Below are 12572 nucleotides of genomic sequence, written 5' to 3'. Positions count from 1 at the left end.
AATAACGTATAAATAGGTCCGTGGCTATTAACTACATAAGAGAAAGACTTAGTAGACAATATGAGAAAATAAATCATTAAAACTTGCAATATTATTAAGTCGAATAAGTGCTCGACATATTTCGATACAATTTTCGAGGATCTTCTGCGCGGAGCACCATCTGCATGCCTTTACTGAATATCCATACTAATATAATAAATACGAAAGTGTGTCTGTCTGTCTGTCTGTTACCTCTTCACGCTTAAACCGCTGAACAGATTTAGTTGAAATTTGGTATAGAGATAGTTTGAGTCCCGGGGAAGGACATAGGGTAGTTTTTATCCCAGAAATCATCCTTTAAGAGGGTGAAAAGGGGGGTAGAATTTTGTATGGGGAATCGATAAAAAGCAGATTGGATAAAAAATAAGCTACCCAAATTACTAACTCGACGCAGACGAAGTCGCGGTCAAAAGCTAGTGAATAAATATGAATATGTACGAAAATCTATCTGGAAATCGGCTCTTCTTTACCTAAGTAAACCGTTTAAAAATATATATTTAGAAAGATTTCATTAATTTTACAATTTAACTCACGTAATTTTAGTTATTAGGCGCTGTACAATCAAGGGCATAAATATATATACATTCCCAAAGTTTCAAAAATATGTGTACGCTCTTACACCTTAGACAATAAAGTCGTGTCCGTAAAGGACCACCATCTGACACTAATGTCATAGGTATCCCATGTCTGGCAAATATTGATTTCAAATTTATTATGACATTTTGAGCCGTACTATTATTTTTAAACAAGGCTGTCTCTATGTACTTTGAGTAATAATTAGTTACTACAATGTAGGTTAAGTTATCAAAGTGCATTAGATCAATGCCAACTCTTTGCCAGGGATATTTGCTAATTTCATAGTTTTTTAAGGGTTCCTTTTGATTACATGGCTTGAACTTGGCACAGGTGTCACATTGTTCCACTACATTTTTTATATCAGCAGACATGTTAGACCAATATAATGAATCTCTAGCTAATCTTAGACACTTATTTATCCCTTGATGACCTTCATGCAATTTATTTAATATTTCTTTTTGCATGGACTTTGGAACAATTAAAAAACTATGAAATTAGCAAATATCCCTGGCAAAGAGTTGGCATTGATCTAATGCACTTTGATAACTTAACCTACATTGTAGTAACTGATTATTACTCAAAGTACATAGAGACAGCCTTGTTTAAAAATATTTTTGAGCCATTTGTCTGGATCGATATTTTTGCCTTCGACTGTACGTCTGCCATGCCTAAAACTTAATGTTGTCTCAGATTTGCAGAATGCTTTTTATTGGCCGTATATTTACCCGCACACACGGACAAGCCGCCAGACGTGTGTGTGTGCGTGTCGGCATTACTGGAGATGTTATTCGGCGGGGTGCGGGGCGCGGAGGGGTTTAAGGAGATACGGCTGAGGGAGGAGCCTCTACCAGTCAGGTGAGTCTGTCCCTTTCCAACTACAAGCATTAGCATGTGTCGCACCGTGTCGCGAGAACAACGGCGTCACTGGATGGCTGCCGGCCGGTGTCCGCACGGATTTTATTCCGGAGTGCGCGGATTTATTCAACAGTCCATAGTATGCAGAAAATTCGTCCGGCGCCGCACCGCAACCAATCTTTTATTTATTTTATTTATTTATTTAAACTTTATTGCACGATATAAAATTGTACAAAAGGCGGACTTAATGCCTTAAGGCATTCTCTACCAGTCAACCATTGGGTCAAACAGAAACGTGTATATAGTGCAGGATTGTAGAAAGCGAGAGGAAATATGAAACACAAATCAAATTATTCTAAACAATATATATTTTGTTTATACACTTACACATATAAGAATAATAACAATATATACCTACATATATACAAACATGCATACATACATACATATATAAATACATATATAAATAAATATTGTATTATGTACCCAAGTATACATATATCTTCAGCAAACCACAGATTTTAATCCGCATACAGATTATTTTCCGCAATGCGCGCACTTCAAGGAGGTTGCATACTTCACAGATTTTGCGAAAAAAAAAACGCACGGCAGAAATCCGCAGTGCGCGCGTAGCCTTACTCGGTAGCAGAGTCTGTTTAACCCTAGTGCCTTGAAACCCTGGCAACGCTCGTGGTTTAGTTTTGGAATCTTTCGCCTGCTCAGGTATCAATAATTCAACAGTAGCACGAGTCAAACAATAACTTTGCCCCCTTGTAAAGCAAATAACAATTTCATCACACTCGCTCAGTAAATGTGGAATTGCACGCAGGCTAAGCGGGATCTATAGAAAAAGCGTTTTCCCTAGGGAGTTATGAAGTTTATAGTATTATAATTAACAGTTTTTTGTCTTTATACTTCATTTTTGTATCGCAAGTGTTATGGAAAACAGTAACTCGGGGCGTAATAATATTGCAAACTCGAGTCTATAAATCGCTCCGGCAACCGTCGCGATATAACTGTACTCTCGTTTGTATTATTTAACTTACACCCCATGTTGCACAATGTACTATTTGTGCAGAGAGGAACCGGGGTCGAGATTGCTGACGCTCAGCAGGACGTTTCAAGGCACGTTCGGGAGCTACAGCGCGACTAGGGGACGGACACGCACACGAAGCAATCCCAGTACTGTCAGATCAGGTACAGAATTAACGATTTAGTATACAGCTCAAAAACAAAACCACTAGCAAAGATAGATGTAACTCCGTAATAGATGGATACAGTCTAATGAAAAAACGTGCTACGAAAATCAAGAAAATTGATTCTCGATTAGATGGCGCCACTACCTTTGGCCTACTCTCGTATAGAGGGCGCTGACGGTTTCGTTTGTTATTTACCAATTTTAACGCATATCAGTGAAAGATCATGGGTCAAAATCAAAAAAATAATTAATGCAAATAAAAAAAAACATTTATTTATATTTAAATACATTCTATCGTATTTTTATAAATCTTCATTTTTAGTTTTAAAGTGTGTCGACAGATGGCAGTGAATTTACTGGGGTTACAAAATTTACTATGACAGTACCGCTCTAGTATAAGTTACTCTATGCCTATTACCAAGGACTATTACATTTTGTTTTCAGATGCCAACAATTCGGCGATTGACGTTCAAATATCGATCGATAGTATACTGCATACGCTGCTCGATTTCGCTAAGGTATCACACACTCTTTTGTTGTTATTCTGACCATCCATACTAATATTATACATGCGAAAGTCTGTCTGTCTGTCTGTCTGTTCCCTCTTCACGCTTAAACCGCTGAATCGATTTAGATGAAATTTGGAATAGGATAGTTTTTATCACGAAAATCATCCCTTAAGAAAGTGAAAAGCGGGGTGGAATTGAGATAATTAATGAAGTGCCTGCTAATTTGTGTGCATAATATGCTCAAATTGAATGATTGCTATGAGAATTTTTCCAGGCGCTATACTTACTTTAGCTGCTGTTACTAAGTCCACGCAGACGAAGTCGCGGGCAAAAGCTAGTAGAGAAATAAGTAAGCATAGAGTGGTAACTTCGTACATCAGTTTTCTTACCAAAATGCGGGTTATTTCGACTTGGGCCTTAGTTGCTTGATATTAAATGATTTTTAAATTGGGTAGTTGACAATTTTTTTAATGGTATCAGTCGATCAGGTTTGTTTTGAGGATCAAATGTCTGTATGGGACCTTTTGTCTTAAAGCAATACAATGATGGTCAAAGTCTGGCACCCGCATTTTACTGACGAAACGCTTCTAACAAAATGGCAACACATCGTGACGTCACTGTGTCACTTTGCTTAGAAGCCGTTTCGATGTATGGGAAACAAGGAAATTGCGATTTTGTCGGTGAAATGTTGCGTTTGTGTATATTGTTGCTATACAATATTTTTTTAAATAAAATGTAAGGAATCGAATGGTACCGTTACATTTTTCCTATTTGGAAGTTTAAAAAGTTTTTTTTTTTTCGAAAATTTAAGGACTTGTATTTTTTATTATTCCCATATATTTTTTAAGTTTTCAATTTATTGTGATTAATTGCTCATTTTCTATCTATTTAACTAGATTTAGTTATACAATTCAACATGTGTCAACTACCCTATTGATTTGTTTTCCAAATTTTTCAGACATCAACCGATGCAGCTCGTAGCCTACTCATTGAAGTTTTACGCTCCGTTCTCTCAAACACCAAATTCGATGTGGCATCTACACTAGTCCCACTGTTGGGCACATTGTTGGGCCGAGAGCCCACAGATCTGACGCCTTTATACATTGATATATGTAGAGTTTTAGAGGGGAAAGTGGGGTAAGTAGAACACAGTTGGACATGTTGGGCTAGTTGCCCACAGAAATATTACGCTCCGTTCTCTCATAGAGTAACTTATACTAGAGCGGTACTGTCATAGTAAATTTTGTAACCCCAGTAAATTCACTGCCATCTGTCGACACACTTTGAAACTAAAAATGAAGATTTATAAAAATACGATAGAATGTATTTAAATATAGAAAAATGTTTTTTTTTTATTTGCATTAATTATTTTTATGATTTTGACCCATGTTCTTTCACTGATATGCGTTAAAATTGTTAAATAACAAACGAAACCGTCAACGCCATCTATACGACTGTAGGCCAAAACTAGTAGCGCCCTCTGAAAGAGAATCAAATTTTCTTGATTATCGAGGCACGTTTTTTCCTTAGACTGTATCCATCTATTACGGAGTTATATCTATCTTTGGTTCTCTGAAACACAAAGTTTGATGTGGCTTTATACTGGTCCCACTTTTGGGCACATTGCTAGGCCGAGAGCCCAGGAAACTGACGCCTTTGTATTAGATGTGTGCAAAGGGGAAAGTGGGGTAAGTTAGGCCTCTTTTAGCAGGTTGGACTAGTTGCCCTCAGAAGTATTTCTTACAGTTCTGCTAACTAGCCTCATGCATGAAGTTTATATTTGAACGAAATATGTTTTATTCGGATGTTTGTTACCGTTATATCATGTTACAAATGCATTTCCGTTTTTAAATTGCCATTTAATTACTTAAAATTATAAATGAAAAGTACAAAAATTTGCCCGCGAAAAGCTAGTGAGCGAAACGCTCGAAACGCCACGTGACGTCACGCGTTCGACAGATTAGTGTCATTAGTAGCAAACGTCAGTTGGGCCGCCCAACGTGTGACGTCATCACGCTCTGTCGAATTCGCGCCAAAAATTATGAGCGTTTCAACAGCTCAAAAATTTTCAACATTTTAAATATTATTTAATAAAATAATGTTAAGGTTTACAAAAGTATTTTTATCATTTCCGGTGTTCCAACGATATAAATTATGAATCCAAAAATAAAAATAAATTCATGCATGGAGCTAACTGCTGTGTAAAAGCACCTTTACAGTACATAAGGTGCACTAGTGCGGTAATAAGCATTTTACGTGCCTATGTCGAAAATTTAATGGTCCATATATTATGTAATGTAAAACGTTGTTACACGTGCGAAAAGGTAATCTGCGACTCGTGTCGACTGAAAACACTCCGTTCGGCCGTGTTTTTTATATGGGCACTCGTTGCGAATTTTTTACTTTACGCACTTGTATCGTAATGTACTATTATTTTAGCAAAAACAGTGTTATTAAGGTTCTGCATTACGACCGTGGCAAACAAGCGTATGGCTCACTAGATACACATGCAAGCTCGTTGCCGAACAATCCTTGTATTGTTTTCAAAAATTGACAATTGAACGAATATTTTTAGTCTATAGTCTGTCAAACAACTTTGTCAGTAGAAAAAGGCGCGAAATTCTAATTTATCGGACGATAACCCTTCGCGCCTACATTTTTAGTGTTTTCTACCCAAAGGGTAAAAACGGGACCCTATTACTAAGACTCCACTGTCCGTCTGTCCGTGTGTCCGTCCGTTCGTGTGTCCGTCTGTCCGTATGTCTCATTAACCGTGATAGCTAGACAGCTGAAATTTTGACAGATGATGTATTTCTGTTGCCGCTATAACAACAAATATTAAAAGGTAAAGGAACCCTCTGTGCGCGAGTACGACTCGCACTTGGCCGGTTTTTAAATTTGCCGCTTTTTCCTACTGACTGAAATGGCTTGGCGGAGTATAATTTATGGTAAAAGCACAGAATAAATAATAGTACAGTCGAAGGCATAAATATCGATCCAGACAAATGGTTCAAAATATGTGAACACGACTTTATAATCTAAGATGTAAGAGCGTACACATATTTTTGAAAAATTGGGAATGTATATATGTGGTATTTTCTATAAAAAGGGACCTTATTGTCGATGGCGCTTGCGCCGCACAGCGTCGCGCGGCATTGTATTTATATCGGAGCATCGTTAATAATGGCGTAAGCGCCATCGACAATAAGGTCCCTTTTTATAGAAAAATACCACATATATTTATGCCCTTGACTGTACTACCGTACAGAAAGGACACTTCCTACAACACCGAAGTTTGACAGCGATTCAGGGACGAATCACGCTGTCCCTTTCTAATATATGCCACTATCCCTTTCGGCTATTTAGGGTTGTCAAAATTCAAGTCATTATCTTATCTGTGGTCGCGCACGCGAAGGGTCGTCAAGTTGTGTCAACCCTAATAATTGCTCGGAGCAATGCTGACCCGAACGGAGCCGAGAAAGCCCGAAAGGAGGAGTGTCGCCCGACTGGTAAAAGGCATTTTTATTTCAGCCTTCTGGCCCCCGTCGAGAGACTTCGGGCCCTTACAGCTGGCTCAGAGGGCGCTGCGCTTACAAGGCTTTTGTATGAAGAGGTCGCAATGAGGTGTTTGGGAGACGCCATTTTTCAATTAGGGTTAGTAAATTAACTGACTGTCGAAATTATAGACATAGTATAGTAGTTACAGACATGAAACCGAGCGTCCAGGGGTAAGACATATTCATGTATTGACAGGTTAATGTATGGCAGCATAATCCTTTTTCTCTTTCACTCTTATAAATTTCAGTATTTCGCCATCGCCTACTACCTATGCTGCCATAACCCGACCATGAAAAAAAACCCGGTCGGTGATAAGGACAAAGCATGGCACTATTTTCTCTTTCCTATAGGAATCGCAATAAGACTCTTTCTCTATCAAAGAGTGTCAGGCCCTTGGTCGAAATTAAATGAACATCAAATTTATTCAGTAAATGTCAGTATAACAATGAAAAAACAATTCAATTAACTTAAGACTAAACTTAAGCCTAGTCAAAAAGTCCCCCCCGAGTTGTCCCTGGCGCAAAGGTGCCCATCACACTAGCCGCGTTACCACGTTGAATTGCGATGGTCCTGTTGAAATATATGTGACGTTTTCAACCAAAAGGTACCACATTGTCGCTTGTCGATAAGGTTGATTTCTAATTAAAGCTATATGGAAATAGCGCCTTATTGACAACCGACAATAAGTACTCTTTTGATTGAGAATGGCACATATATTAAAAAAATAATTTAACAAGCAGAAACGTCTGCGAACGATGCTATTAAGCTTAGAATAAATTTAAAAGTGGAAAAATTACTGACTTGGGTGAGACTTGAACTCTCGGCCTCTGGATTAATTTGGTAAAATTTATATATTTAACTTCCAAATGAGGGGTGTATTCCCATCGGCCAAATGGCCACCGATGGGAATAGGTGCATTTATAGAGTTAGACCAAGATAAGTCTGCAACGATTTTGATAGCACACCCGGTCATAGAGAAATAAGTAAGCATAGAGTGCTCACTCCATACATCAGTTTTCTTACCATAACGCGGGTTATTTCGTAGTCGACATCTAGCGTCAAGTAGCGGAATTATCGGTACCGCTACTCGACACTAGATGTCACGAGTGTCGCGACTGACGAAAAGTCACTCAACAATTTTCAACTAATATTACAAGCAGAAGCAGTTGAAAATAGAGTTCCGGTTAATCTGGTTGTAATATTAGCTGACAATTGTTGAGCATTAGACTTTTCGTTCGTCGCGACATCTATTGCCAAGTAGCAGTACTGATAAATCCGCTAGTTGTCGATTACGAAAATGTTTTGCTAAGAAGACTGATGTATGGAGTGAGCACTCTATGCCTACTTATTTCTCTATGGCGTAGTGCAAGTGTTATTTTAAACGTCAAACTTCTATGGAATTATTACGTATAAATAACACTTGCACTGCGTGTGCTATCATAATCGTTGCAGCCTTATCTTGGTCTAACTATGAATCATTCCCATCTGTCCCCGCCTCATGTATGGCGGCGGTCACGTCGGGCGGGAACAAATGGGAATACTCCGGATAAGTAAATTTAAATACAATTTATATTTACATTTACAGACAGCCAGAGGACATCCAAGATGTGGTTATGAACGAGACGGCAACGTTCTCCATTCAAGGTTTTTTAAAATTCTAATCTTTTAAAGTAGCTCATTGTATACTCGTATCTATAGGCACAGAATAAGTAATAGTATTATCATACAGAGCGGCCACGCCCCGCCCCGCCCCGACTCGCATGCCCTCGCCCCGCGACACCAGATTGACGGCCGTTTGCCGGCCGCTCAGTACTATTAACTTACTAACACTATGACACATGCCGCGTGTACAGACGTGCCGTTCACACATAGAAACCATAGAGTAACTTATACTAGAGCGGTACTGTCATAGTAAATTTTGTAACCCCAGTAAATTCACTGCCATCTGTCGACACACTTTAAAACTAAAAATGAAGATTTATAAAAATACGATAAAATGTATTTAAATATGGATAAATGATTTTTTTTATTTGCATTAATTATTTTAATGATTTTGACCCATGTTCTTTCACTGATATGCGTTAAAATTGTTAAATAACCAACGAAACCGTCAACGCCATCTATACGACAGCAGGCCAAAACTAGTAGCGCCCTCTGAACGAGAATCAAATTTTCTTGATTTTCGAGGCACGTTTTTTCCTTAGACTGTATCCATCTATTACGGAGTTATATCTATCTTTGTAGAAACGCAAGTGATTTTTGATATATAGCTTGTCCGCCCTGTGCTTTAGGTACCGTGCGCGTTGGAGGGTCTGCCATCTTGTGGCCGGAATCGGATACATAAACATGTACATGTAACGTTCTCGTACGTTTTCTCGTTTGGTTTTGCCATGTTATGGGCTATATTGGAAGCCTAAACTTCACATTTACGCCTCGCGCCAATTATCTGTTGGCTCCTGTGCTGCCACCTACAATTGATGCTCCCTATGGGGTCGAAAATCATATGTTTAGGGAGTTTTACTTTCCATTTATATATTTTTTGTGCTATGAAGTCGATGAATAATGCAAATTCGAAATAATTAGATCACTAAGGTGACATTCACTTTTATTTTTAGTCACTTTGGCGACATGTTTTCGGACTCTTCGGGAGTCCTTCCTCACTTTCCTCAGGCTAAATAAAATTAATAATATTAATAATAATATGCTATTTCGATTAATGCAAATTCGGGTCGAATGGGGTTGGCAACTGTCAAAGGTTTGCAGAGATGGCGCCATCATAGCTTGCCCCTTTTTCTATGAGATTTGGCTTAAAGGGCTGGCATCCAGGGCATTCATCATCATCATATCATCATCATCATGTCAGCCGATAGACGTCCACTGCTGGACATAGGCCTCCCCAAGGCTCGCCACTCCGACCGATCCTGTGCCGCTCGCAACCACCGAATTCCCGCGACCTTCACCAGGTCGTCGCTCCACCTCGTTGAAGGCCTACCGGCAGTTCGTCTTCCGGTACGCGGACGCCACTCCAGAACCTTCCGGCCCCACCGGCCATCAGTTCTGCGAGCAATGTGCCCCGCCCACTGCCACTAAAGGTTTGCAATTCTGCGAGCTATGTCGGTGACCCTAGTTCTACTGCGGATATCATCATTTCTGACTATCACGCAGAGAAACCCCGAGCATAGCTCTCTCCATTGCCCTTTGCGTGACCTTGAGCCTTCTTATGAGGCCCATTGTTAGCGCCCACGTCCAGGGCATTAAAAAAAAACAAAAATTTGACACAATTCCAGGGCATTAAAAAAAACAAAAAAATTACACAATTCTAGGGATTGACAGGGCAAGTTATGCTGGCGCCATCTGCTAAATATTTCGACCGGCCAACCCCATTGGATTTGTTGTATTATTTTCATTCTGATATTAAACTTATCGTACACTATAAACGATGTTTCTAATTTCAGATCTAAAGCACGCATTCGGGAAATTGTCAAACTGGGACGATCTTGCCCTGCAACAGCGGAAATCGGTTAGGGGCACCCTTCCCCCTCTCTGGACCGACAGGAGGGATTTCATTACTTTACTGGACTCCTATCAAGGTAAACCTTCAAGGGAATATTACGCGAAACTTCGTAGGGGGCGCCACTACCACGATCAGAGAGGCTATAGAGAACATATACATAGTATTTGATAGTATATACAAGTAATTATAGACGCGTCACCTAGCGACCGGGGGTAAGAGAAAGAATATTCATAGAAAATTTGGGCAGCATAGGATTTTTTCTCTTTCACTCTTATTAATTTCGGTATTTCGCCATCGCCTCCCACCTATGATGCCACCCGGTCGATGTTAAGGACAAAGCATGGCACTATTTTCTCTTTCCTCTTATAGGAATCTCAATAATACCATCTTTCTCTATCAAAGAGTGTCAGATAGAGAAACGAGAAAATCGAAATTTCGTTGTCTAACATCTCTGTCACTCTTGCATATTCGAGCGATAAAGAGGCAGATAGCGAAATTTCGGATCCGCGTTTCCCGGTAGGTCCTCTGTGTACAAACCGCCTTGATGCGTCAATGTCATATTTTATTATCTCTGAAAACTTGTCAAAAACCTGTTAAAGGCACAGTACGTATAATTTACTCTATGGTTTACTAAAGGGGCTAGTGCTGCACTCTGGTGGCAGAACATTGCAGCATAGAGTAACTTATACTAGAGCGGTACTGTCATAGTAAATTTTGTAACCCCAGTAAATTCACTGCCATCTGTGCATAACACACTTTAAAACTAAAAATGAAGATTTATAAAAATACGATAGAATGTATTTAAATATAGATAAATGATTTTTTTTATTTGCATTAATTATTTTTATGATTTTGACCCATGTTCTTTCACTGATATGCGTTAAAATTGTTAAATAACAAACGAAACCGTCAACGCCATCTATTCGACTATAGGCCAAAACTAGTAGCGCCCTCTGAACGAGAATCAAATTTTCTTGATTTTCGAGGCACGTTTTTTCCTTAGACTGTATCCATCTATTACGGAGTTATATCTATCTTTGATTGCAGTAATACCCCCTATTAGAATAATTTATTTTTAATATAAAATAATAGTGTTATTATAGATTAAAAAACATACGAAAGGTTAACACGCACAATATCTATTGAAAACACTTCTTTTAGACATGACTATTTAAATTTCCGCTTCCCAAACGTTGTCTGAAAGAGATCGCTTAGTAGCGATAAGACCGCCTGTTTGTGTTTCTGTTTTCTTTTGTATTGTTATCTTTTATTGAGGTGCGCAATAAAGAGTATTTGTATTGTAAAATAGTTTCTAAAAACGTTCCAGCGCCAGAAAACGCAGAGATCTGGTTTGACAAGATGGCCGCCGCGTTTAAACAACAACCTGTCAACTCTTGGCGCTGGTTGAGAAAAGCTGACCAGTGGCCGCGGAGGCACTTTGAGATATCCGCCGTGAGTATTGTAAGGGCTTGTGCACAAATCCCCCCCCCCCCCCTTTGTGATATTTGGTGAGGTTCTTGCCCCCCCCCCCCCCTCCTACCCCTCCCCCACGTAATCTCACGTGTATTTTTTTAAAGATAAATAATATTTTATATGTAAGTAAATCTTGATTATTTTTCGTAAAAATATTACTCGTGGTAAATATATATTTTTTTTTTCTACTTTCGTTCACTATAAAAATACACGTGAGGTCTCCTTTATGGGAGGCTTGAGAAAGGAGACCTAGGCACTCCGAAACATGTCGCGCGAGTGACTAAAACAAGTGAGTCTAAACCGTGAAATTATTTAATGTATGGATATTTATTTATTTTTTATATGGAAAAGTGATTGTTTTATTTTAACAGACAACAGAGGCTTTGTCATGGCAACACGATCCTACCGAAACTATGCCCTCACAACTCTTCAAGACTTCCGACTGTCTCGCGGAATGTGCGGCCAGGCTCATGATCAGGTAAACTAATTCACATGGTTAAATCAATAGTAGCAAAGAGGATATAATAGGATAGAGCGGTACTGTCATAGTAAATTTTGTAACCACAGTAAATTCACTGCCATCTGTCGACACACTTTAAAACTAAAAATGAAGATTTATAAAAATACGATAAAATGTATTTAAATATGGATAAATGTTTTTTTTATTTGCATTAATTATTTTTATATGATTTTGACTGTTACTGAAATGCGACTGCATGCATGTGACTTATATGCGTTAAAATTGTTAAATAACAAAAGAAGCCGTCAACGCCCTCTATACGAGAGTAGGCCAGGTAGTGGCGCCATCTGATCGAGAATCAAATTTTCGTGATTTTCGAGGCACGTTTTT

The 12572-nt window shown here is 38.8% G+C and overlaps 1 protein-coding gene across 1 annotated transcript in view; it reads left to right on the top strand.

Moving 5' to 3' along the window:
* Window positions 1-12572, top strand: part of LOC134752403 (uncharacterized) — a 51911-nt gene that overhangs the window by 10662 nt on the left and 28677 nt on the right. Inside the window, exons 12-20 of the mRNA XM_063688114.1 lie at window positions 1306-1470; window positions 2549-2667; window positions 3113-3186; window positions 4136-4314; window positions 6709-6831; window positions 8321-8379; window positions 10191-10325; window positions 11577-11701; window positions 12094-12200. Coding sequence (XP_063544184.1) covers window positions 1306-1470; window positions 2549-2667; window positions 3113-3186; window positions 4136-4314; window positions 6709-6831; window positions 8321-8379; window positions 10191-10325; window positions 11577-11701; window positions 12094-12200 — 1086 coding nt within the window. The remainder of the gene's footprint in view (window positions 1-1305; window positions 1471-2548; window positions 2668-3112; window positions 3187-4135; window positions 4315-6708; window positions 6832-8320; window positions 8380-10190; window positions 10326-11576; window positions 11702-12093; window positions 12201-12572) is intronic.

Source organism: Cydia strobilella, chromosome 24, assembly GCF_947568885.1.
Source record: "Cydia strobilella chromosome 24, ilCydStro3.1, whole genome shotgun sequence".
NCBI lineage: Eukaryota > Metazoa > Arthropoda > Insecta > Lepidoptera > Tortricidae > Cydia > Cydia strobilella.
Note: the sequence above shows the minus strand (reverse complement) of the source record. Positions and strands in the feature narration are given on the sequence as shown.